Raw genomic sequence first — 27,948 nt, forward strand, 5'->3', positions numbered from 1 at the left:
GGATGCTTGCTCAGATATTCCGGCTCTGAAGCCGATACCCTGTATTTAGCAGAAAGTTGATTTACTGCAGGGATAACTTCAGGAGTTACCCCATTTGCAGACATTTTTCTTTGCAGAGCATCCTCCTGTGGACCTTTATCTAAAATATCAGTAAGGTCATCCTGCTGAAAAGAAGCTGTAGGTGTAGACCACCCCATGAATTCAATTATTCTGGCCATCAGAATCCTAGAAGGGGTCTCAGCATGCTCTCCAGGGTCTGTTTTAGCAAACTACTTCTGGAGAAGTATCTAAACCACTTGCCTCATGTAGAGAGTCCTGAAGGTCTTTTAACCTGTTCTCCTCAGAGATTAATTCCTTTGGCATGGGTATTGTAGTGCTTTGCAAACCAAAAGGTCTCATGGTCGGAATCCTCCCCTTCCTCTTATATATAGGACAAGGCTCTAAAGTAGTCAGACCTAGGATATGGTTTAAAACCCATTTCTAGAGCAGAAGGAGCCAAATTGGTCGTCACTGGCTGAGAAAACGTCGAGGTTGTCGACGTAGAAGTCAAAGGCTTTGACAATCCTGAAAAAGGCGCCATCGAGATTGTCGATGGCATCCTCGACGTCATGGTCAAAGCTTTCGACACCTCTACTGTCTGACGTAGTGACAGTTGTAGGTTTGTCTTTTATCGGAGTCGACAGTGGCGTCGAAGACTGCGTCGATGCAACCGATTTATGCGTCGAAGGACCCTTCGACAAAGGTGTCGATGACGCAGATTTGTGAGTCGAAGAAACCTTCCACGACAGCGTCGATGACGCGGTCTTACTGCTTTTACTCGAGGGTTCATGATGCTCGAGTAGTTTCTCTCGCCGGGTTCAACGACTCGCAGAGTTTTGATTTTTCGGGTCTTTCACCCAGGGTATCATATCACCTTTAGACTTCTCTGAGGGGGTCGAGGCTGCTTTCTCGAAGACGCTAAGCATTTCTTTTACGAAATTCCTCCCACTTAGCTGGAGAGCTGTGTTTCGTGGGGCAGGTGACCCTTTCTGTTGAGGTAAAGGAAGAAGAAGAAGAGGGAGATCTACGACGCCTCTTCTTAGAGTGTTTTGATCTCGAAGACTGATGAGAACCGCTTCGAGATCTTGAACGGGAATGTTTCTTTTGTCTAGGAGGAGACGAATGTCTTGACTCAGCCGAAGAAACTTTCCAAGGAGTAGATGTTTTAAAGCTCTTACTCTAACTTCCCCTTACGCTCCTTCAAAGCTTTCGCCGTCATGGACATACAGTCTTCTCATTCCGAACAGTGATGCTCCGATCCCAGGCACCACAAACGGATCGTGCGAGGATCCGTTAACGACAGTTTATTCCTACAGTCATGAAATTTTTTGAAACCGGGCCGTGGAGTCGATGGTTCGGATGAAGAAGCCATCGTATTAAGGTAAAAATCTTCAAAGAAGAAGGATTTTCCTGAAGAAAGGAACTGAGCGTCACGTTTCCGAGGCCCACGAATCGCGGAAAAACGGAACTGAGCAAGTCTATTTATACGCACGATGACATCGGCGCCGATACGGAGGCTGTCGAGGGACACCGACTCGAGGGACGTCGACGCGCAGCGCCCTCTACTGAAAAAAGTCTGAGGCCAGCAAGCGGGAATGGGCAACATCAAAGATGAGGAATACGTCGGAGGACACAATCCCTTGGAAATAGGACTTTGGATGGTATCACGCAGCTAGATGATAAATGTGGTAAATGGCCTCTTGTCTACCGGAGGCACAGCAGCCGCCAGCACCCCCCCCATGCCCAGTGGCACCTGATTGGGCTAAAGGTTTATGGCTGTTAAGAGGGTGGCGGGTGGGATAAAAGGGCCGGTAGGTTGGGGTTTCTGGTCTGGGAGGGGGGTGGGTGGGGATTGTTGTGAAAATGTTGGGGTGTTAAGTTGGGGGGGTGGAGTGGGAAGGTACCTTCTTCCGGAGCTATGGTACACTATGCTCAAAACACACGGGTAAGGTATGTCTGCTGTCATATATCAAAGGATATATATGCGGGACCTTATTGGTCCACTACCTTTAGTCCAGACAGACGTTTTCAGCTCCAATTAAGTCTAATATTACTTTGCTAACTTGGAATATTTGCGGTCTCACTAATGGGAAAAAGACATGCCTCATCTCCAATTATGTGATGAACCACCACGTTAATGTTCTATGCAGGAGACTCACCTTGGGAAGCAACACAAACCCCCCCCCCCCTGGCTGGTTGGGGCATTCATAGGTATGGGTCGTCTCCTCACCACTCTCGAGGTGTTGCAACTTATATACACCTCTCGTTAGATTTCAAATTGCATAAGCAGGTCTCGGATGACGAGGGAAGGTTTATCTTGGTGGCTGGTGAAATCGTGGCCTGGTCTGTCCTATTTATAAATATCTACAGCCCTAATTATGATTCCCCTGATTTTTTCCAGACATGCGCTGAACAACTGCGGTTATTTCCGGGGTATGAGGTGGTGTGGGCAGGGGACTTTAATTTGGCCCTTTCGGCGACACTAGACAGGTCCACATTAGCTCAGAGACCTCTCCCCCGAGCTGCCCAAACATGGCGGCCTGTCCCAGTAGATTACACCATAGTTGATATTTGGCGACTACACCACCCTAATGACTGTGAATTTACATTTCACTCTAGTGTACACAGTAGTTCATCCAGGATAGATTACATTCACATGATCCTGGGATTGGCGCGGGTGTCTAGCGGGGTGGTGATTCTTCCCCAGACCTTGTTGGATCATTCCCCGGTCCTAGTACAATTCACGGGTCCATCTTCTCCCCCTAAGCAACTCAGATGGAGGTTCCGGGCTCGGGCATTTGAGGACATGGCGTTCCGGGAGGATTTGCACCAAGCTATCTCAGTTTTTCCGGATGAATGAGGCGTCTCTCCCAAGCTGGGGGGTGGTGTGGGAGACGTTTAAGGTGTTTTTGCGGGACTGGTGTATGTCACAGGAGGGTGGGGTACTGAAAGGTATTCGTAGGGCCATAGCTTCCAGGGAAAACATTTGTAAACTTGATAGCTCCGGCAGGTCGGCGGGGACTCCACTACGCTTCAGGCCGAATTGTTGGCAAAAAGACAAGAGGTCCGCACATTGATGGACAGGGAGGAGAGATACCTGGGGGACCCTATCGCGGCGGCAAGGTATGGGGAGGGGGACTGTCTGAGCAGAACCCTGGCCTGGGCCATTAGACAAGACCGCCACTTGGATCCTATAATAGAAGTAGAATCCTCGGACGGGTTGCCCATTAGGGATGCAGAGGGGATAAATTCAGTTTTTTATCAATATTATGAGAGGCTGTATACTACTCAATGCGCTGCGGGTCATGACGATATCCCCCAATATCTTGATAGGGTTGCACTGGGATGGTTTGACTCGGACATTGGGGTGCTTCTCAATGATCCCCCCCCACCCCCCCTCGGAGGAAGAACTCCTTAAGGTAATAAAATCGCTCCCGAACGGCAAGGGGTCGGGTGGGGATGGCATCCCGGCTGAACTATATAAGACCTTCCCGGACCTCCTTATCCCCCAGCTACATAATATGTTCGAGGAAGCGGCCTCCTCTGGAGTCCTTCCGGAGTCCATCAGAACTCTCCTGGTTACGGTACTACTAAAGCCTAATAAGGACCCTAAAAAATGCTCTTCTTATCGTCCGTTATCGTTAATGAATACTGATAAGATTTTGGCGAAGTTGCTGGTCGACTGACTCCTTCCCCATATGCCCGACCTGGTCCTCCCAGATCAAGCAGGGTTTATTTCAGGACTTTCCACCCAAAATAATCTACGGAGATTATTTACTTTATAATGTGAACCCTGAGATCCAATTGCGTTGGTGGCCTTGGACGCGGAGAAGGCGTTCGATTCTGTCGAGTGGCCCTTTCTGTTCGAGGCCCTCCGCCACTCAGGGGTTGGCACTATGTTCCTATGCTGGATCCGGCTCCTCTATACTGCCCCATGCGCACTGGTTTACACTAACGGCATTCAAACGCTCCCATTTATCCAACCCGTGGTACGAGGTAGGGATGCCCCTTCTCACCTCTTGTTTGCCCTGGCCATCGAGCCTGTGGCCTGTGCCCTGAGGGAATTCCACTCGCATCGAGGGGTGACTATTCGAACGTACACATCCACTGTATCTCTCTGCGCGAATTACATGTTGTACGTAAAGAACCCACGGGACAATCTGCACCCCATGATGGAAGATATCTCCGCCTTTGGAGCCCTTTCTGGACTTCAAATAAACTGGTCCAAATCCGAGGTGCTCCCGCTTACAGAGTGGGTATCCCCCTCGGGACGCCAGGGAGGCGTTTGCATAGTCTCTGGGGGGGTATTAGTTACATGGGTATACGGGTATCTACCTTCCCAACTAAACTATACGAGGAGAATTATGTTGCGACATTGCAGAACTTGGAGCATAGGGTTGATATCTGGCTCCGTCACCCTATCTCGCAGGCAGCTCGCATTTCCCTATCCAAAAATGGTTATTCTGCCGAAATTATTATACATTTTTAATAATTTCCCGATATGGCCTCCCGTGGCTTTCTGGAGTCGTATTAATTCCATGATGACCAAGCTGATCTGGGCCGGGAATCAACCCCGTATTTCGTTAAGTACAATGTGCCCCACATGCACCCTGGGGGGTCTGGATGTGCCCATTCTGTTCTTATACTATCTGGTAGCTCAGATTCAACATTCCATTTGGTGGTGCTCCCCACAGGTAGCTTCCCTCACTCACACCTCGAGAGAGCCATTACCAGTCCGGATGACCTTAGGGGTCTTCTTTGGGCCGTCCGCGAGCGTCACGTGATGGCTGAAGTGCAACCCCTGGAAATCACCATTAGGGTGTGGGATCAATTAGCGAAATGGGCGGGGCTGGGTCCTTGGTACTCGCCGTCGATGGCCATATATAGAGTCCGGGGTATTCCCCTTACACATGAACATATTTTCATACAGCATTTTCACAACCTGCAGATCTATACGTTAGGGGATGTGGCACCGGGAGGAAAATTTATAGCATGGGACGATCTCAAGGGCAGGCGCGATTGGTCCCCAATTACCATGTTGCTATATTACCACCTACGGGAGGTATTGAGGGCACAATGGCCAGAGTTCCCGACTGCACCCCAGATAGCCCCAGTATTGGAGTATGCTATAGCTCCAACATCCACTAGAAGGGTGATCTCAACTTTGTATGACCTGGCCCGGTCACTGGGACCTCCTCCGCCACCTCAGTATAAGGCTAAATGGGAGGGCTTCTTAGCGAGACCTTTGTCGGAGTCCCAATGGCGTTTCATCCTCGCTCAAACTAAAAATCTCTCCATTAATAATAGATTTCGCCTGATCCACTTTAAATGTTTGCATCAGCTGTACTACTCTCCTTTATTTGCATAAACGGTTTCCACTCGGGTCCTCAAATTGCAGGAGATGTCAACAGGCCTCAGCTGACTTATGTGGCATGGTCCTGTCCTAGAATTCAACTCTACTGGTCTGCTATAGCTGAGGTTACGGGCAGGATAGTTGAGGCCCCGATCCAATTTGCTCCTGAGACGTGGTTGTTAGCCTTGGTTGAGTTGCAATCCCGTAGTGACAAGCGCTTGGTTGGTATGGCCTCTGTGGTCGCTAGGTCACTGTTGGCGCGTTCCTGGGGGCCGGGGCAGTGGATGCGCCCACTGTACAACATTGGCTTAATTGTATGGCGTGCTGTGAACGAAGGGAGACAGTACAACCAGATGCTCCCTCCCACCGGCAGACCCAAGGACTATTGTTGGATGGCCTTCAGGAGTTACATCGTCAATGAGTCAGATCAGGCGAGTGATCCCTTGATGCAAGGTAACTCGGTTGTCACCCCGATGAACTAGCCGGGGATGCAATTTTTCAGAGACTGTCTTCGAATAATGGTGTCTGTACGTTTCAAGATGGGCCATGTGCCCCTATTAACAAAGAGCTGACGGAATGGGTCTTTGGCCGCTTGTTACATTCGAAGTATGTGGAAGAGCTAATGTTCAATTTGTTTTCAATACGGAAGAAGAGGTGTCGGGGTGGGTTGACTGCTCCATGTTGGGGCTTGTTGTGCATTTTGTTTGGCGTTTTGTTTGCTACACAAATATTAATAAAAACAGCTAAAAAAAAAATCAAATGGAAAGCAAAAATAAATAAAATCAGACTCTGCTGTCCTCCAATTGTTTAGGCATGACCGTGAGCAAAAGCGTTCTGGGGCTAAGAATTAATTCCCCTCCCAGCACCCGATCTAAAACTCTGATGAACCACAAAGATTGCGTTGCTGTTTCGCATCTACTACCCTTCTCCCCCCCAAACCCACACACTGCACTTCCAGCCAATACGTGGATACATATCTGTGACCGCCCTCGTGAAGCAGGCCGCTTTCATTTCTTTGTCGTGGGGCCACAAATGACAACTGGAAGAAAGCCCTCCACGATGCCCTACTCCAAAACACTATACCTCACGTAGAACCCATTTCTCCAGCCACCTCGTGAACTGCCAAGAGTGGAACAAAGAAGTCTGGTTTCGTTTTCAGAGTTGGACAGTTGTAGAGTTTTAATAGAAGAGAAGTGGGAAGCAACATGAAGTAAAATAAGGATTTACAAGAGACAGGAATGAGCCGTGTGTATGACAGAGGAAGCACAGAACGTTAACGTTTTAGACTATTCAAACACAGGAGTTGTAGGCTGAACAGTGCTATGTTATAAAGCTTTTTCTCAGTTGCTGCTAAGGAATGGTAAAGAAAGTAAAGCAAGCATGACACTTGCCTATGTGCCTTAAATAGAATTAAGTTTCTCTGCACTAATCTAGTTTGGGTTAATATTCTGTGAACATTCAAAGTCACAATCTTGGTAATTAAAATGTGAACTTACAGATGCGTACAGTGTATTTCCTACATTTCTATCAGCTTGTGCAAGATGGATCATGAGCAAGTTCCTCTCCTCTGCCTTTTACACACCCTCCACAGGCCCCTCCTGCTTCTGCCCACTGCACTTCTCCCCCTATCCCGGTTCCATCTCTTGCCATTCCTTCGCCATTCTTAGCGACCCATGGATGAATTTTTGTTTTTGCTAGACTCCCTCATGACCTGGCTCACTTCCGCCTTCACCCATGCTACTAGTGCACTAGGACAACCTCCTGAGCGTGTCCCCACCACTCATTCCATCTGCTAGGTATTGTTTGCATCACCAGCAATGCTGCCTATTAAGAATGCGTTAAGCTCTTTCAATGGGGCTGACTCCTGATGAAGTGGTCTTTCCAGTGTTTAGAGGTCTGGCAGTCGATAGTTCCTCTGTGGCTGCGGCGATAGTCCACCCCCCACTTTTCCTCTGAAGGATCGCCAAATCACCCAAAAGAGTTCTGAAACCAAAAAAAAAACATGACTTCCAGCTTCATTTCTGTCTCAAGGGCAGTTTTGTCATGCTTCCCAGGTGGACATCTGTGAACCGACTTCTCTTACGGTGCACATATTTTTCATATTTCTGGCACCTGCACTCCCAGACTTCTTAGATCGGATGATTGCCAGCAAGATCTCTTGTTAGTGTGGACATTGGGCTGCTTCACATTCATCCCCCGTCTCACTGAAAGCATCTCCTTCCTGGACTAACTTCACAGCTGTAATTTAAACAATGACACTGCATACAGTGAATTTGCTACACTTGCCTCGGTTTCTTTCATCCACTCGTGTTGCCCCTTTCACATCCGCTTCCCCTGCATTCCTCTCCAACTGTGAAGGGCTGGACCATGCATTGGATTTGATCTGCACCATCATGTTAAAGCTTTAATACCACCTACATTAATGTACTTCAAAGTTATTCACAATGCTGTAACATAGTGAAGACCACTATACTAAATAAAAATAACCCTTATCGAACCCATCAGGAAGGGGAAAGTCAGTCACTTATCTAGGAATTTCTTACGGTAAAAAAAAAAAGTCAAAGCATATTGTGGTGGGGGTTTAGTAGTAAGCTTCCAGCAAGACAGACATTATACCTCTGCCCTAGCTAAGACTGTCAATAGGAAATTATAGTGTAACCCCAGATGTATTGCAAAGGAACAAAGGCAACTCCTGAAGGGATATGGTGGAACAATACAGCGGATTCCAAACCGCCACCAGTTTCTGAACAATGGATCATACTTCTATTACAGGCCTGAGATCACTGGTGAACTTTGGCTATCTGCCCTGGGCGTGCAGAAACACCACAAAATAATAAGGCCTGATTGTGCGCCTGCAGTGATATGGGAGCAGAAAGCATGAGACAAATTAGTTTGTGGGAGTCCAATTCATACATTGGCAGTTGGAAATGGCAAGAGTCTAGCATGAGTAGTAGGGGGGTTACAGGCAGATCATGCTTTTGAGGCGGCTTATCTGCAGTGTTGTTTGGTGGTCAGTATGACCCACATGGGGTTGAGTGGCGAGGAAAGAACAGGAGAGTAAACTTTCTACCCAATAAATATGAACAGAAAGGGTCCACACACAATGGATATTGCTGGACTAGCACTCCTAAGGTTTCCTCTGCAAACAAAGGTGACATTTCAAGGAAATGGGAACAGAGAAGGGTTGTGCATTGGTAGGGATGTTTGCTCTGGTTAAGGGAACCATGACACGTATTCTTATACGTGGAAAACGAAATCAGCAACTCAGAGTTGAAAAAAACAACATATTTTGCAGACACTTAACCTAAAAATAATTTCATTGGCCAATGACAAAATTCAACAATTCATACAAATATGTTGGCAAATGAAAACGTTTGATATCTAGATCAAGCAATGACCTACGTTCATGTAGGCTAGAAGGTTGGAACGGTCTGGTTGTTCTTAAAATATTATAACTTGCAGATGTAATGAGTGGGAAACTCGTTTTTAACAAATTAAAATACAAAATAATTGCAGACCTGATTGCAAACACTATGAAACAAAAAGTTTCACTATGTCAGAAGGCTTTGCATACTTACTCAGTGTGTTGATCAATTGGCCACCGCTGTCCTGAGATCGATTAGGGGTCGATTCAATGGCCGGAGCTTGTGATCCCTGAATCGACACAGAATGTGATCCCTGAGTCGACACAGAAAGTGATCCCTGAGTAGACACAGAATGTGACGATTTGTTCGCTTCATCTTCAGAATCACTGGAACTGTCTTCACTGCTTGAAGAGGAACTTTTCGATTCCGAAGAACTGTTCGAACTGCTCATTTGGTTCATTACGCTAGCTTCAGCCATCAACTCTAGAAAGCGAAAAGAACAATCAAGTCAAATGAATCAACTTTGTTTGCAGTATACAGATAGGAACCCCTGGTAAAGAGGCAAACAACTCTGATAAAGCATCAACGATATCTATTTAAATCATTCAAATTCATACTTTGTCTTGATAATGTCAAGGACTTTGAAATGAGTTTAAAGTAAGGCCAAGTACTAGCACTACAGATAAGTATATGTTTGAAGTAAAGTAAATACTATATTAGATCGCCTAAAACAGGGAAGTCCAACTCCACGCCTCGAGAGCTGGAATCCTGAGAGGTTTTCAGGATATGTTATGATATGTTATTTTGCATTTATATAGCGCCTTATATACCATTGGTATGGTCTGAAGGCGCTGGTAGGTTGAACGCCCTTGGGAACCGAAGTTCAGATCAGTAGAGAGTCAAAAGGTGTGTGTGAGCACCGGGTATGTGTGCAGCTTGTGCGATATCTGTGTAGTAGCTGCTTCTTAGCGGTAGGTGTGGTGATTGAGAGATCAGGAGAATGGGTTTGTTCAGGCAGGTTTTATCCAGAACCGCTGCGGCAGGTCAGAGGAGAACGCCTGGCTGGGGGGTCTGAGACCAGCAGTGTCAACTTAGAATGATGTGGAGTGAGCGGCGGATATTGCTATGAGAACAGTTATACCGAATGGTGTCATAGTATCTCTGTGTTCTAGTTGAGTGGTGATGTAAAGTAGAGAGTAAGCATGGTGGTGTGATATGATGAGTTATATGCTCTTTCAAACGTTCTTTGCATTCTAAACCATACTATATATGTCACGCAATTCTATGCGTTCCAGTCCGTACTGTGGACACCTATCCATTCTATGCACCCCAGTCTGGTCTAATACACTCTGGTTCGCCCTGCGCAGTCTAGTCTGCTCCATGCATGCGCTCTTGTCTGCCACACGACTGTCCACTTGTCCGTGCCAGGCATGCACTCCTGACTTCTTCATGCTCTACGCATTCATTAGTTCAACGTACTCATCCATTCTACGCACTCATCAGTAGTGGATGCATCAGTGTTTGTTCGTTCTACGTACTCGTCGGCTCTACACGACGCGTTCACTCACTCTGGGCACTCGATCGCTCCAGGTACTCATCCGCTTTATGCCCTTGCACATGCTATGTGTTTACCTGTTTTACGCACTCGCCCCCATCTACGCACTCACCCCCATCTACATATATTCATCCGCTCCACTCCTCTCATCCGTTTTAATCACTCGTGATTTTCACGCATCCAGCAGTAATATCTTGTTCTATATATTCATATCTACACTCACCTGTCATATACCTTCATTTACTCTGAATATACATCCACTTCATATATTCATCCGTTCCATACGCCTATCCGCTCCATACTCCACACCCCCGCACCATACTCCCCCCTCCGCTCCATACACTCAACCGCTCTGCACTTCCGAGTTCATCCGCTATCCACTCAATCATGCGCTTTACTAGCCTCTCCTGCAGAAACCTGCAGAATATGACCAGGAGCTGTCACATGCTCTACAAACTCATCTGTTCCACCTACTCATCTGTTCTACACACTCATTCGGTTTACACTCATCTATTCTTCACACTCATCTATATTACGCACTCATCCATTACATGCTTGTCCGCTCTACATACCTGTCCGCTCTACACACTCATCTGTTCAACATGTTCATCCATTCTATACACTAATCCAGTTTACTTATTCTTTTGATTTCCACACTCATTCGCTATATAGCCATCTGTTCTTCCACTCATGCGTTCATCGACTCAGCGCATTCATCTATTCTACCGGCTTCATCAATTCTAACCATATCATCCAAGCCATTCACTTCGTTTACATCTCATGCAATTTGTCCATTTCAGCAGTGTAACTTTCTTTGCTGTTTCCGTATGATTTACTCTTATTAACCCTTATACTGCTTTGATCTACTTTATTTGTTTAATTCTGTTTGTCCTTCTGGTTTAAAGTAGGAGTTATTAGCTGTCAATTTCTCGCATCAGTAGTTTGGATTGGTGTCATTGAGTTGTTGTTAGTCTGTTTTGGGATAGTATGGTGCGGGTTGGTTTTATGGGAAGAGCCAGGTTTTCAGCAGTTTGCGGAAAGACGTTAAATCCTCAGTTAGGCGGATGTGGGGTGGGAGTGAATTCCATAGCGTGGGGGCCAAGGCTGAGAATGATGCTACGCCTAGCCTCAATGAGTTTGTCTTTGGTATGACTAGGAAGCCGGCTGAACTTAGTGCTCAATGGGAGATGCATAAGGTTTTGAAAGTCACCCTTCGGGCTACTGGAAGCCAGTGCAGCGTCTTAAGGGCTGGGGAGACGTGGTCTCTTGGGCCAAGCGCAAGTAGTAATTTGGCTGCCACATTCTGTGTCCTTTGGAGTTTATTCAGTTGGTACGCGTGGATTCCGAGGTACAGGGGGTTTGCGTAGTCCAGTCTTGATATAAAGATTGATTGGACGGCGGAGAGTCTGTTGGGAAAGGAGAGATATGGAAAGATGCGTCTAAGGGTTGTAAGGTGGTATTGCCATCCCTTAATATTCATGAGAAAAAATGTGCATGCATTTAGAATTGTATGCAAAGTTCTCATGAATATAAACGAGGGGTATCCTGAAAATCCAACATGTTTACGGCCCTTAAGGTCTCTGAGTCGGACAACCCTGGCCTAAAACCTCAAATCAAAGTAGGTTACTATTTTTCTACCCCATGGACAGTCCAAGAATATGTAACAGAGATAATAGGCCATTAGGCTGAAGATGCCTCCCTCTACCACCATGAATGGGTTCTCACTACTAAATAACGTAATCAATGCTGATCATGAGAATAGACCTGCGAGTTTGAGAACAAGGATTGTAGACAATAAGGCATAGGGAAGCAACTTCTCCCACATTGCCTCCCTCCATTACCAATGTTTTGAAAGTTTCTAAATCTAAAAATAAAATGGAGAATGGTAGTTAAGGGCCATCATGTGTTCAGCTACCGAGGTTACAGACTGACTGAATTAGAGCTGGCATCAATGTAGTAGCGAAAACCTGTGCAGAGTCTGGAGACATTGCCCTTTTTTAGTTTCAGGTAATCTGTATATTTACATTTTGGAAAGAATGTCCCTTAGATGAAGTATTCTTCAGGTATGCAAGGGGCAAAACAATGAATACCGGATATCTTGTAGCCATTAATGTCTGGTCCATTTCCTTAATCGTAGACAGTCTGGACACCTGCACTTCGCACAAATTACAATCAATGTATTTTTTAAAAGCTCTTATGAAATATAGGCTGTGGTTTGCCTATTGGCAGCATCAGGAACTAGCCTGAGATGTACCAATTGATTTACCTTTTGCCTGCTTACAGTGCATTTATACCCACGTATCCTAATTTAGTGGGCACATTGTGGCATCATGATATTGGTGTAACACTTTACTTGAACAGCTAGCAAGTGGGAGTGCAAACATCCCAGAATTTGTAAAGGTAATAAGGAAAACATGTTCTATTTCCTCACAAAACCGTAGATTGTCAATGAATGCTTCCCAGGGACTGGAACGGGCCTGCCAGGCGAAGTAATCGGCTCAAGGGGGTGCTGTTAAGGAGCCAGTGCATGCAGACGTGAGTCTCTGCTGCTCCGCTGGCGCTGTTGAAAATCCTCAAGAAAGATCCTTGTAGCAGCTTGGTTATCCCAGGAACTCCGACGAGCAAGGAAAGAGGAAAGTCTCTGCATGATCCCCTAAGACGTATGGAGAAAATCGGCATTGTGAAGCCTGAGAACAGCGGATTCTGTGGAACACGCAGAGGCCCCCCGCCATCTCGGATCTTGTGGGAAAGTGGGAAGGAGACGAACGCTGCTGCGTAACGGAGTGCAACAGAGACAAACAAAGAAGGATCCAGACCCACGGGTGGTCCCACACAGGAACACAGGCGAATCTCCGCCCGACTCCTGCTGCTGGGCGTGAGAAGTGGAAGAGGCCTGCTGGAGGAAGAACCCAGCTCGCAGAGATGAGAGGAGTGAACCGGAGCTCGAGTGAGGGACGAATACCAAGAGGGAGGGCAATGCTGCAACTCTCGCTCACCCCACGCTGCGGGAAGTACCTGGCCCAGCCGCGGTGTGAGAGGTGTGCCCATGGAGCTGGTGTGAGATGGTAAAACAAATATTTTGGGGAACAGGGGAATCAGGTGAGCGGGGACCCTAATCCCACGTAGGGCTAACTCGAGGCTGATCCCTGCCGCCCTTTATGAAAAAGTTTGTGACGATTGGTGGACCCAGCCTGTGAGCTGTGTCTGTTACTTTCCTCTTCATACATTTGGTCTTTTCCATGTCAGTGGGAGAGTTATGTAGGTATGTAATATTTAGCAATATTTTCACCTCTGAAGTGAATTCTGGAGCATTGGGTTGCCTTCACTAGTCTTCAGTTTGGGGACAGTGCCCTTCCCTTGATCTCTTTGTGGTGAGGCGCTATTACTTTTCCGACTCAGAGGTGGGTTCTTGAGCAGAGGTGAGTTTGCGTTTCCACCTGCAGCCAACCTGATTCCTCAGAGGTGTGATCTTGTGTTTCCACCTGCGGTCGACCTGATCTGGGTTTGGGGCTTATGCCCTTCCATGCTCACAGGGTGAAGTATTGCCGTTCTCTTGACTCATGATCCACTTGTGTTTGAAACCCACTATGCATTGTTATTGCATTGTTTCTCCTCTGCGGTGGGTTCTTTGAGCCATTGAATTTGTACATTATAATTTGACAATTGTTTGCAGGCGTTTTAGCCTTTGTGTATACATATTTGGTGTTTTAATTGGTGTTTTCTCAGCTCATGATCCACTTGTGTTTGAAACCGCTTATGCGTTGTTATTGCATTGTTTCTCCTCGGGAGCGGGGTGGGTTCTTTGAGCCTGTGTATTAATAACTGACCACTTTTGAAGGCGTATTAGCCATTTGGCGTTCACTTGGCTTAGGATCCACCTGTGTTTGAAACCCCTTATGCACTGTTATTGCATTGTTTCTCCTCTGGGGTGGGATGTTGAGCACCGCCTTTCATCAACTTACTTCAAGTTTAGCAGACTGTCCTTTGTTTTTTGGTTATTTACTTGGTTTTATGAGGCGTTTACATGTTAGGTTTTTGGATTTAGATATTTATTTAGATTTATTGAGTTCTATGATAAATTCTTTAGTTTTGCCTATTCCTGTGACCCTATGTCCTTTCATTTGGTGCCTGTTTTATTGTCCCCGATTATATGTCAATGTAACCACTATTTAGCGGGAGGGAGGTTTTTTTTTTTATCGCGGTCCTGCAGCTCCAGATTGCTGCCAGGACAGGGGAACAGATGACTGGGGGCTACCTTGCCCTCCTTAGTTATAGGCCAAAACTGGCCCAAGGGCAATGTAGCCCCCTTTGATGCATCAAAGGCCCCTTGTCTCTGCATCCGTCCGGATGGGAGGGGCCTTTGATGTGGGGTGTCAGGGGCAGGGCAGGGACTACCTGTCGTCACCTGCCCCTGCCACCCCCCTGCCCTCTCGGGCGCCCAGATGTCTGGTTCCCCATTGTGGCTGGGAAGGTGTTGCCCCGGCCGGACCCACAACAACCCCACCTCCCAGCTTATTCCTCTGGGCCTTCCATTCCGGAGGGCCCATATCTATAAGCCTGGAAGTGTTTCAGTGTGGGGGAGGCATGAGGGGTGACTAGTGGAAGAGATGACAGTAATGACAATGTCACAAAAGAAAGAGGCCAAACGAGAAGTGAGGTGGAAAAACTTTGGCCACAAGCTTTATTGTAACAATAGCTATGGTGCGAAAGAAAACCAGCCATAAAACATCATGAGAAAACTAATAAATATTTTTGGAAACAGTGGGAGGTTGGGGGGGTGGGGGGATCAGGTGAGCGGGGACCCTACTCCCACATAGGGCCAACTCGAGGCTGATCCCCTGCCGCCACCCTGAGGGGGTGCTGCCCGGCAGCTTCTCAGGTCCCCCCGAAAATAGGAAATAATTACTAAGAATAGCCCCTCTATGCTGTTGACCAGAACATGTCCTTTGTAAAGATGTCCATCCCTTCCCTTAAAGTTCCCGTACAAATAATTCTTTATGTATCTCTTTGCCCGGTCATGTGGTGATGCTGCTTGGTTGACCCTCACATTCTCATTGGCAAGCTTCTGTGGAGAAGGCGCCCTTGTGGCATAATTCTGGTTGTTGCAACATTGAACTTCTCCGCTACTGTCCATTTCCTTTAGGGTTGCTATGTTTTTACCGGTCATCCCAGGTAGCCCCAATCAATTCCCTAGCCCTTTAGCAAGTCATCAATTTTATTTTTGGGAATATGGCATTCCCCTATGGTGGAGTCAATCTCAAACCCTAGGGATGGGGGGTGTAAGGGTGGGCCCCGCTGTCTCCTCTACTGCAGGTGAGGCCCCCGGTACAAGCATGATATTCGCTTCATTTTTTTAATAGCAGAGCTACACAGCAGAGAGACCCTTCTGGTCCTGTAAAGAAAAGTCATCCAACTAGTATAACTACTCTGACCCCTGGCATAGCCTTTTGCAGGGTCCATTAAAAATAGCATTTATTTTCAAAATGAGAGCAGAGCCACTGGAAAGTGCTGTCATGGACCAGCAACAACCTACCTGCCCAGGGCTAGTTCTTTTCTAATCTGTACCCTGAATGTCTGTAAGGAGGAGGTAGATTTCAAAATATCAGATGTGCTGGGCCCCCTGTCCATTAAATGGGATTCAAAAACCCTCTTTCACGCATTGTCCTAAAGAATATTTGCTGCTATGTCGAGGCAATCTTGCAGCATTATCAACATATTATCTACATTTAGTGATGAAGCCCCCATTTTAACTTTTGTGATTTACTTCAAGTTTGGCCGTATGCCCGTGCGATATGATTATTTAACTAACTCCAGTGAGGAATTTACTGGGCTCCAGCCTTCTTCAAAATGGGACATCAATTGTGGCAACCTGCCCCTGTCGTTTGGTTATTTAATTAACTCCAGTGAGGCCTTTGCTGGGCTTCTGCTTACATCAAACTTTACCTCAAGTTTGGCCATCTGCACCCAAGGTCTGGTTATTTACTTGAATCCAGATTTACTGGGCTTCAGCTTGACTTCCAGTTTGGCCATCGGCCCATGTGAAATGGTTATTTGTTTAACTTCAAAGAGGCAATTTGCTGTGCGCCTCCCATATTTGGACATCTTAAGCCCTGGGCACTCATGGTTACATAGGCCCAACCCATGAATTTGAGGTGGCCTTGGTCATCCTCACTCCCAGCTTCTGACCCTGTGTTGGAGTAGTCGCTCACGCTGCCCATATCTTTGTGCCATTTTAACAAATTGTTCTCACATTGGCCGCAAGTCATTTTACACTACCTGATTTTGTTCTTTGGCTGCCGGGGGGACTTCTGCTAGGGCCAGCCTGCTGCAGACATCAAGTCGCCTTTTCTTCTTGGCCTGGGGGTCTTGCTCTGCTGGTTCATCTTCCATCGCTTCGACTGCTTCTGCATCCCTGTTGGCTGCTTGTAGGTCCGCCATCTTTTTCTGGACCAAATCCATGCCATGCACCACTTCAGCTTCCTTAGCCCCATCCCCAACGCAATTTTTTCACAACGGTGAGAGCCATCCCATAGCCTGTTCTGGACTTTCCATGAAGAATTGGCTGTGCTGGGGGCCTTGTTCAGGGGTGTTACTCCTTTTAAAATAGTGTTTTTAAATACATTTGTCCACAGGGGTGTTTGCGCAAGGAGGGAAGGGGTGATTTGCATTTTTGTCTGGACTTTTTCCTGTGCAGGCCTGACGAAATGTAGGCAGATGGCAGCTTTACCTGCTTCCGCCCTGCGCCCGCTATCTCCCATCACTCTCCTTTGGACGCTTTGATGAGGCCGGAGGGGCTGAGGCAGCGTCGGCCCTTAGTGGTTCTTTCTTCTGCTGTCGGGCTTTAGGCCAGGGCAGCCTTTCCCCCGCTTCTGTTCGGTAGAATGCCATAAGGTTATTGTTATCTAGATCCCTGTAGAGTGTGTGCACGGACCTTTGCCCAGACCAGTGCCCAATGCTCCTGGTCTGCTAGCTGTGTATCTGTGGTCAAGAGCTGCAACCTGGCATGTTTGCGATGAACTAGACTTCTTGTCTTCCCCTTCTGGGGGTAGTTTTTCAAATACTGAAATCCAAGCCCTTCTGACACGGACCTGTGTCGGCTTTATGCAGTCCTGTTGTGGGTGCGCCCGTGTACTAGTGCTGCTTCTCTTTGTTAGGGGCACACAGTATTCCCCTTTATTTTCTTCCACTGGGTATGTGCCTTAAAATGTGTTCATTGTATAACTGCGACCTGCCGGGTCCAGGGGTCACCCTGGTTTCCCTCTGCTGTCCCAAAAACACCTAATTGCCCCTTGCGGTATTAATTCGTTGCAACTCAGACCTTCTGCTTGGAAAATCAACTGCCGTTATTTGTTCTTGTGAGTAAAACAGCCTACTCTATCCCAGCCATGTAGAAAACGGACGCACCAAGTGTAAACACTACCTCTGGAGCAATGAACCGCCCAGGTTTTCTATGCAGCTGTTTGTGTGCGTGTTTCACGCGTGGGCATGGGTGCAAATCCGCTGCAGAGATGTCTAACACGTCCCTTACTGCAACGATCGTTATTTCCGGGAGCTGGCAGGGCCAGTGGAGTTGGTCCTGCAGGATTAGCCGAGACATCTGGAAGGAGATACTCGCATGTGTGACATTTCAATATGTGACTGCTGCATGCAGTCCTTCACAGCTGATCGCGGCTTTGTTGATCCTCGAGGGAGAGCCTGGATGACAGCTGTCTTCCTTGGTGCTCTGTTAGTTGCTCTGGGACCTGTGGGAGGGGTTGGGCAGGTGACAGTCCTTGCCTGCCTTTGCCACCGCTGATCTTGCTTGGTTCTAGCACAGCCCCTTTCTGCTTAAGCTGGTCGTGCTGTGTCCTTGTGCTGTAGATGTTGCACCCGGCCGTAGGCTTTGGTGCTTTTCTTTTCCTCGCCGCGGTGAGAGCTCGTCCCAGAAAGAACCGTCCGGCTGCTGCACTTCACTTTCCATCGATGCTCTTCAGTGTATGATGTTCCATGGATCATAATTCCATAATCCTACAAAGCGGCGTAGGCTTTGCAGGCGCTGTCCTTTTGCAGGCGCTGTCCTGCAGCTCCAGATTGCCGCCAGGACAGGGGAACAGATGACTGGGACTACCTTTCCTCCCTCAGTTATAGGCCAAAACTGGCCCCAGGGCAAGGTAGCCCCCTTTGATGCATCAAAGGCCCCTTGTCTCCATATCCGTCCAGATAGGAATGGGGGGCTCTTTGATGTGGGGTGTCAGGGGCAGGGACTACCTGTTGTCACCTGTCCCTGCCACCTCCCTGCCATCTCGGGCGCCCAGACGTCTAGGTCCCCATTGTGGCTGGGGCGTGGCGGCCCGCCCTGTCCCCGGCATGCTAATGGGGCAAGCTCCTGGAAGGTGCTGCCCCGGCCGGACCCACAACAACCCCACCTTCTATTCCGGAGGGCCCAAATCTAGCGGATTCCGTGGAACACGTAGAGGCCACCCGCCATCTCAGATCTTGTGGGAAAGTGGGAAGCAGACGAATGGCTCTTTGCAACTGAGCGCAACAGAGAGATAAAGAAGGATTCCGTCCAACGAGTGGTCCCACACCAGGAACACAGGCGAATCTCCGTCCGAATCCTGCTGCTGGGCGTGAGAAGTGGAAGAGGTCTGCCGGAGGAAGAACCCAGCCCGCAGAGATGTGAGAGGAGTGACCCGGAGCTCAAGTGAGGGACGAATACCAAAAGGGAGGGCGAGACTGCAACTTGAAGTGGACCGGGACGGGAAATTGTATAAAACATCAGGAGACGTTTATATAACGTATGTATATTTATTGGATACTATATATAATAATGTAAATAAGTTACAAGTAAGAAAGGAGGAGGGAAGCTGCTAACAGTAAAGAGAGCTGGACAGTTATGGTTCAATTGCAGTCCTCTCTTCTAGAGCTCTATTGAGACCTGGGTTCCAAGTGTTATGATTCTACATACTATGATGTAGTCAGGCATGTCCCACAGAGATCAGGCAGCTTCAATTAGAAGGTTAACATACTACACATCTCCTTCCCTTTATATTGTTCACAAACTATGTACAGAAAAACTGATGAAACAAATGTTCTAGCTGGTTCATGTAAACTCCACATAGTCCTCCATCCTTTTCGGCAAACGATAAGATCTGCCAGATCTGGACATGCATCCACCATATCTGGAGGTAGTTGGCAAAGAAAATTGAAATTGCTCAGAATTTCCATCACATTTCTTCTCAACAGCACTACCACAATTACTCTTCACACCACTGCTTACATTTCTAGAAATTTTAACATTTCTGTCTATCTTCTGACCTACATTTCTCTTTTCCTTCTCGTTAAGATCATTACTTTCACACATCCAAATTCTTTCTACATTCCATATCCTTTTGTCCTCTGTCCTGACAGCATGATGAAAAGCCTCTATAACCTTAATGGGTTTGGACCATTTGCATGGTCCACTTCTTAGAGCAGGAGGAAGTAACACCTTGACCAACTTACCAACAGCTGTAGACATATCATACTTGTTGCTACGTACCTTCTTATCATAATTTATCTTGTTTCTCTTTTGCGTTTCCCTAATTTTTTCCTTTGTATTGACTAGATTCTTCTCTATTTCCTTACTCCCCTTGATAAGCCAAATGGGAGCTAATTTGGTGTTTGCTTTTCTTCCCCTACTATGCTCGAAGGGAGAAATACCTGTACTGGTGTGTGGGGTAAAACGATGGGCAATTACTTTCTCCCTGACAGCATCTTCCCAATCCATCCCATTGGCCCAAGCCATTCTGATGGTTTCTTTCAAGATTTTATTAAAACGTTCCACTAATCCATTAGTTTGGGGATGGTAAATTGAGCTGGTCTTGTGCTCAACGGCAAATTTTTTACAGAAGTCTGCCACTTCTTTAGACTTAAATTGAGTACCGTTATCGGAAAGAATACTTCCCGGATAACCTTCCCTCTCACATATATTTGATAAAAATTCAACCACAGTTTTACCCGTGACACTAGAGGCAATTAAAATCTCTACCCACCTGGTGAGGAGATCTATGACTACCAAACAATATTTTTGTACACCTTTACAACATATGGGACCTAAAACATCCATACTTATATCCCTCCAAGCACTATTGGGAATGTCAGTAATAACCATTGGTTGTCTGGAACCCACACACTTTTTCTCATCATCACAACAAAGGATACATTCCCTAATATATCGCTCGATTTGCAGGTCGCAACCAGGCCACCAATAGTCATTCCTAATTCTTTGTTTGGTCTTTATTACTCCTTGATGACCCTCATGTCCCAGTTCTATAATCTTTGAACGCAGATCCGTCGGAGGAATGACTTTATCTCCTCTCATCACAAAATTCCCGTGTACATGAAGTTCATCTGCAACAGGCCAAAAAGCGCTTAAGTCTGCTTCTTCAAATTTAGATTTCTTCATACAATCATGACTTTGAATTAATTCTTTCAATTTCTTGATGTTATTATCATTTGATTCAGCATGATCCCAAACATCCTTAGATATGGAAGAAGTTTCCACACAAAAGACAACTTCCATGTCTTCATCGACAATCTCAGAAATGTTAGTTAAGCGAGATAAGCAATCAGCAGACACATTCTTTATTCCTGGAACATATATCACAGTGTAGTTGAACTCTTGCAGCATCATGACCCATCTTCTCATCCTGTTGGATACTTTATTAAGACCTTTTGACATAAACACTTGAGTTAAGGGCTTATGATCGGTTCGAAACTCAACTTGGTTTCCCCATATAAAGCTTCTAAACTTATCAGCTGCCCACTTGATGGCTAAAGCTTCCTTCTCTATAGTGGCATATGAAATCTCTGCTCCCTTGAGTAATCTCGATGCAAAAGCAATTATAGCTTCCTGCCCATCCTTCTCTTGAGACAACACAGCTCCTAGGCCTACGTTGCTGGCATCCGTAGTGATGATAATCTTGTCATTGGTACAAAAATTCTTTAATGCAGGAGCAGAATTTATCGCATTCTTTATAAACTTGAATTCGTTTTCACATTCCTCATTCCATTCAAACAATTTCCTCTTGAGTGCCTCTCGTAATGGAAAAGTGTGGATGGCAAAATCCTTGACAAATTTTGAATAGTACTCAGCCATACCAATAAATGTACGAATCTCATCTTTGTTACTCGGGCTCGGCATTCCCACAATGGTGTTGACTAATTGTGGTTTTGGAAAAATTCCTTCTGCTGTAATTTTATGTCCCAAATATTCAATTTCTGTGCAATTTATCTTACATTTGTCCTTGCTTAAAGTCATGCCTGCATCACATAATGTTTTACATACATGTAATAATCTCGTCATGTAGTTCTTGAGTGATAGCATGAATTAATATATCGTCTTGAAAACAAATCACTCCTTTGGTATTTTTGAACATCCCATGCATAACCTTCTGGAACACTGATGCTGCCGACACTAATCCGAACGGCATTCTTTTAAATTGATACAAACCATCAGGAGTTATGAACGCAGTCAATTTCCTTGAACTTGTGTGACGTTTAATCTGATGGTAAGCAGATGATAAGTCAAGCGTTGAAAATATTTTAGAAGGTCCAATAGTAGAAACAATTTCTTGTATATTTGGTAAAGGATGGCGATCAGGTATGACACATTTGTTCAACTCACGTAGGTCAACACAAATTCTAAGTTTTCCTGATTTTTTTCTTATCACAACAAGTGGAGAAACCCATTCGCTGGCATCAATACTTTCTATGATTCCATTATCTTCCATTTTCCTTATTTCCTTACTGACTTCTTCTCGTACAGCTAACGGAATATTTCTTAATCTTTGAGCTATAGGTTTTTGGTCTGGTTTGAGTAATATCTGAGTATAACCTTGAAGACATCCTATCTTATCTCGGAAAACCTCTAGCAAACCAGCTTTACCTATAACATTGCCATCATTAATCGATTCAGAATTTCCACCACTTATGGACAAAACTGATTCCACGCTGGTGGAATCCACTTTCACTCGTAATTTACTCTGGTGGGTCCAACTGAGTAGGGCAGTTTTCCCTTCACCAGTGATGTATATCTTGCCTTTGGCAACTCTGTTCTTAAATTTCAACTTTCCCCAATGCCAACCGATGACATTGATCTTCACACCTCCATATGCTCTTGGATTGATATCTGTCTCATGTAAAAACTCATGTTTGATCTTGTTCCAAAATTGTCTTGGCAGGAGCGTATATTTTGCACCAGTATCAATCATCATACATACTTCATTTCCATCAATAGACACCATGGCCCTGGGACTTTCCAACACTTCTTCATCAGCATCATCAGTTATGGTACATACGCAATCCTCTTGAATTTCTTTCTCACTGCGATCACTATCAGAATTGTCTCCTATCCAGTTCATGGTATTGTCACGTGATCTCTCAACAGCACTACCTCTTCATCATCATCATCTTCATTTTCCTTATTTCCTTACTGACTTCTTCTCGTACAGCTAACGGAATATTTCTTAATCTTTGAGCTATCCTCGTCGCCAAATGAAGTGGACCGGGACGGGAAATTGTATAAAACATCAGGAGACGTTTATATAACGTATGTATATTTATTGGATACTACATATAATAATGTAAATAAGTTACAAGTAAGAAAGGAGGAGGGAAGCTGCTAACAGTAAAGAGAGCTGGACAGTTATGGTTCAATTGCAGTCCTCTCTTCTAGAGCTCTATTGAGACCTGGGTTCCAAGTGTTATGATTCTAAATACTATGATGTAGTCAGGCATGTCCCACAGAGATCAGGCAGCTTCAATTAGAAGGTTAACATACTACACAACTCTCGCTGGCTCCCCCGCTGCGGGAAGTACCTGGCCCAGCGGTGGTGTGAGCGGTGTGCCCATAGTGCTGGTGTGCGATGGTGACTCCCGCTTGACCACCCCCCGCAGAATAACAGCAGCGCCACCCCCCGACCCGACAACAGAGCCCAACTCGGGCCCCTGGCCTGATCCAGTGAAGCAGCAGCTACGGAGGAAGCACTGGACGGCCTGACCACCAGAGCTAAACCCTGTGGGAGCACTGAGGGACAACCCGGCCCTGCAGCAGGGGGTGAAGCGGCAGAGACTGACCAAGGGAGTGTGCTTGTGGCCACCACCCCCTCAAAAACCACAGAGGCCAGGCAAAGCCGGCTCTCCTGACTATACTGGGTGCGAGGAGGCCTGTTGACCTACGGTGCAGCAGCCCCCGAGACAAGTGGGGCAGACACTTGAGGGTAGGAGAATTGCATAGATTCAAGGGACCGGAAAGTCACTAGAGAGTTAACAGGAGCCAGGGAGAAGACCAACACGATTCTCCTCAATATCTCTAGGGGCGCCTCTCTGAACACAGTAACGCTGAACGCTCAGCACCCCACCCGGGGAAGGCGACTGCCTTTACTGAGGGACCCTACACACCCTCAGACTCAGACGGGGAGCTCTACACCTTGCCCCTGGATCCAAAGAACCCCATTCACCCACCCCCTGCTCGCCCGACGCAGGCACTGTGGCCAATAATCCACCAGAGGAAGCCTGAAAGACTGCATACTCATGGGGCTGCAACACACACGACAATGGTGAAGGACATGCCCCGTAAAGGGACTGCACAGAACAAGATAGACCGCTATATGACAAATATCCCGGCAATGGCTTCCTCGGCATGGGACAAACTGGTGGAGGGGGTAAATGCAGAAGCAAGCCAGCCAATATCATTTGCAGACATCATGGCCAGCATCGGTGACTCCAGATCATCAGTCGGAACTAAAATTGATGGGCTGGCCTCTGAAGTCTCCTTCCTGCGACAGGACCTTCGCATCCCGACTTTGCGGGTGGGAGAAACGGAACAGCGCAGATCAGACAGTGAGGACACGATGCGGAAGTTGGAGGAACGGCTGGGGAGGATGTCTCAAAAACTAACCACCCTAGAAAACCGGGCAGAGGACAGCAAAGGCAGATTCCACCGAAAAATGCATACTTGTGCTTCGAGAGAAAGATGAATGTCACTCCATGGAACTGTTTTTGCAGCGCTGGCTATCGGACACGTGGCACTGAAAAAACTTTGAAACTTCTTAATCAAGCAGGCACACAGAGTACCAATGGGCCGCCCTGTACCTGGTGCCCCTCGCGCACAGTGCGAAACACACTCCTACATATGGCAAGGGTGACCGGCCCGATCACCTACAATGGCAATCGAATTGGCCTCTACCCGGACTACACAAGAGAAGTTAAAAAGTCACAAAAGTCCTTTGATTTGGTAAAGAAAAAGATAATGCCCCTCAACATTAAATATGCACTTTTCTTTCCACTATAACACTATAGTACACAAGTTTCATAGCCCCAAGGAAGTCTGGGACTGGTTGGAGAGGCACATTCTCTGTGGCCCACGCCCGGGAATACCGATACCGAAGGATCGTCCAGACTGGGGTGACGCCGCCAAAACCTCGCCGGCCCGACCTGAGCCGCAGAAACGACACATCAAAGAGGAAGACAGTAGGTCCCCAGGGAATGGAAAAGCCGGCTGACTGACAAAGGAGTAACTCAAATGCTCTGACACGAGTTTGGGAATGCCACCAGACTGGCCTACTGGGATCCAAGCCTGCCACCTTTTCTGAATCCTGCATCCCACAGCCCCACGGCTGGGGACAACGAAGAACAGAGATGACTCATAGGCTACCCCAAACATGTTCTTAAATGGTTCAGTTTGTACAAGTTCGGGCAACAAGTACTTCTAGTTGGAGGGAGTGGGGACTGCAGGGTGGGGGGGGGGGAGACTAATGTTTGAAGTTTGGGAAATGTTGGGATGAGGAACACTGGGCAGTACCGAAGCCCACTGATGGGGATTTAGGAACTGTATTCTGGCCGGGGTGGGGGGGGAAATCAGGGTGTTTTTTCTTACAATTCAGTTTGGTTGGTCGCATTGCTTAAGGGGGAGGCGGGACGAGGGGTATGGTCAAACACCATGCTGGCGGGGAGTGGACAGGGGGCTTGGCCTGAAGACTCAGGGATTGGGGAGATGGACACAGACCTATGGGGCACACAAAACACTCATGGGGAGGGTGAGAAAGGGAAAATGGGCCAGCCCCTGACCTCCGAGTCACACCTCCAGGGTTCCAATGGCACATGATGGGGAAAATATCTCAGTTGACATGGAATGTCAATGGACAGGGCTCCAGCATTAAACCGAGACTAATACTCCAATTCCTCAATAGACATTCACCAGTCATCGCCCTCCTAACAGACACACCTAGTCAGTACGCAGTTTAAGTTCTTCAGGAGGACCAACTATGCACTGGTTTATCACTGGGGATTCTCGAGAGGGGCAAGGGGGAACGACGATTCGAATACATAGGAGGGTACCATTCCAACTGAAGGAGGTGCAGATAGACCCGAGAGGGCGATTTGTAGTGGTAACGGGGGAAATGTGGGGAAACAGCTGGGTCATCGTGGCAGTATATGCACCCACACCGCTCATGCTCAAACTCCTGAACGATCTCCAAGCAGCAATATTTCGTGAACAAGCAGATTTGTGGGTACTGCGAGGGGACTTCAACAAGGTCATGAAGGTGGGTAGGGACAGATCACATAGGGGCAACAGGAACCCTGACCTTCCAACCAAGTTGCACTCCTTTGCAACAACGTTGGACCTGGTGGACGCATGAAGGGCAATGGAGGGCCCATCCAAAAAGACAGCAGAATAGTGAATATTTTACCCTAAATGAGGGCTCAGTCGACAGCCGACCATGCTGTGGGTCCCAGGCTTCTCAAAAGGCTCTAATCACAGCACAAGAGGTCCTAAGAAACATGGCACTGACAATGCTAGGGTAAGCCCACTGGTCAGTACGTAGCCAAATGTATGAAACAGGAGACACGTCCGGCAAAACCCTGGCTTGGTTGGAAAGGAGGGACAGGGGCAAAGGGCATCTACGGGCCATTCAAGAGGCTGGGGGAATTACTAATGGAAGACTCAAGATGTTGCCGGGGCATTTGCCACCTTTTACGAAAGCCTCTACTCTTCCACCGCCCCCGCCCCCCCAACAGGCGAGGACAACCGAGACAGAGGGCTCACACTTTCTCAACTAGATTGCGATCACCAGTCTCTCGGAGCAGCAGATGAGGGAACTCGAGGCCAAGGTCAGGAGGAGGTGGTGATGACGCTGTTCCAACTTCAATCCGGCAAAACCCTGGGACCCAACGGTTTTTCGGTGGAAACGACTGGGGGAAACGGTGATCGGACACATCCACTGAATGCTCCTACAGAGCAAACAAAAGGGACAACTCCTGCCCAACCTTAGGAATACATGTATTGCAGTGATTCCCAAACCTGGGAAGCCTCCAGAACTCGCCCCCTACGGGCCAATATCACTAATCAATGGGGAGACCAGGGCCCTGGCATGGATACTAGCACATAGATTACTAGGAGTGATAGACTCCCTCATCCATCCCGACCAATGCAGGTTCATGCCCTCCAGATCCACTTGGATGAATTTACGGAGGGTACAGCTTGCCATCGACCAGGCGATCAGCAATATCGGGCCCACTAGCGCTCTTGGCCGAGAAAGTATTTGATTCAGTGGGATGTGATGCTTTATGGGACATAATGGGCTGGATGGGATTCGGGAACAGCTATATGTCCTGGGTCAGACTATTCGATGACTCTCTGGAAGCAGTGGTATGGGTGAATGGGGGTGTCCCCCGGGGCATTCACACTGGGATGGGGGGCCAGACAGAGATGCCCCTTCTCCCCACCCCCCTACTATTTACTCTTGCAATGGAACCGCTAGCGATAAAACTCAGGACGACTGGGGAATGGAGAGGATTCACATGGCCATGGGGAGGGAAGACTATCTCCTTATCTAAGTAACACCGTAACCTCCTACCCGGTGGTGACTCGAATCCTCACAGAATACCAGAAGTTTAGGGGACTTAAGGTGAACAAACAGAAGACAGTCCTCTTTCCACTGCAGGGTGGGGGTGTGAAGGGGGTGGTGCTATCCCAAGGCAGTGCCCATACTCTGTCTCGGTTTCGGGTTTCAAGTATCTCGGCATTCGAATTGGCCCAGACCTGGGCGACTTCCTACAGCTCAACCTGCAACCGGTGATAGATTCTCGGCTGATGTGGCCCACTGGCAGTCCCTCCTATTAACGTTGATAGGTAAAGCGGCCCTCTTTAAAAATGTTGAAAATGTTAAAAATGTTGACGCTCCTGAGATTCCTGTGTCCTCCAGAATGCCCCACTTCCCATCCCCAAAACAATCTTTGGTTTCTATGGGGAGGAAAACAAACGTGCGTAGCCCACAAAACACTACAGCGCTATGTTTGGGAGGGGGAAGAATTGGTCTGCGTGTCTCCGTACCTACTACTGGGCAACACAGACGCGAGTGGTGAATGAATGGCTTCATGGGGACACTGGGCTCCCACACAGAGGGACAGACTAGAAGAATGGGACCAAACACACCCCTGCACATACTGTATAGAGAAGACAAAGGGATGGCGGAAATGCCAAGGATGACCCTAGACATATGCCAAACTTGGATGGAGGCCCATCACTACATCGGATGGAGTGGGAGACCAACACTGGAACAACCCTTGAGGGGCATGGGATTTGCACTCTTGATGATGTAGTACAGGGCGTG

The 27,948-nt window shown here is 47.3% G+C and overlaps 1 protein-coding gene across 1 annotated transcript in view; it reads right to left on the minus strand.

Annotated features, from left to right (window-relative positions):
- EAF2 (ELL associated factor 2) overlaps window positions 1–27,948 on the minus strand; it is a 530,169-nt gene that overhangs the window by 46,430 nt on the left and 455,791 nt on the right. Inside the window, exon 5 of the mRNA XM_069616693.1 lies at window positions 8,971–9,240. Coding sequence (XP_069472794.1) covers window positions 8,971–9,240 — 270 coding nt within the window. The remainder of the gene's footprint in view (window positions 1–8,970; window positions 9,241–27,948) is intronic.

Source organism: Ambystoma mexicanum, chromosome 9, assembly GCF_040938575.1.
Source record: "Ambystoma mexicanum isolate Mex_15411 chromosome 9, UKY_AmexF1_1, whole genome shotgun sequence".
In the NCBI taxonomy this organism is placed as follows: Eukaryota; Metazoa; Chordata; class Amphibia; order Caudata; family Ambystomatidae; genus Ambystoma; species Ambystoma mexicanum.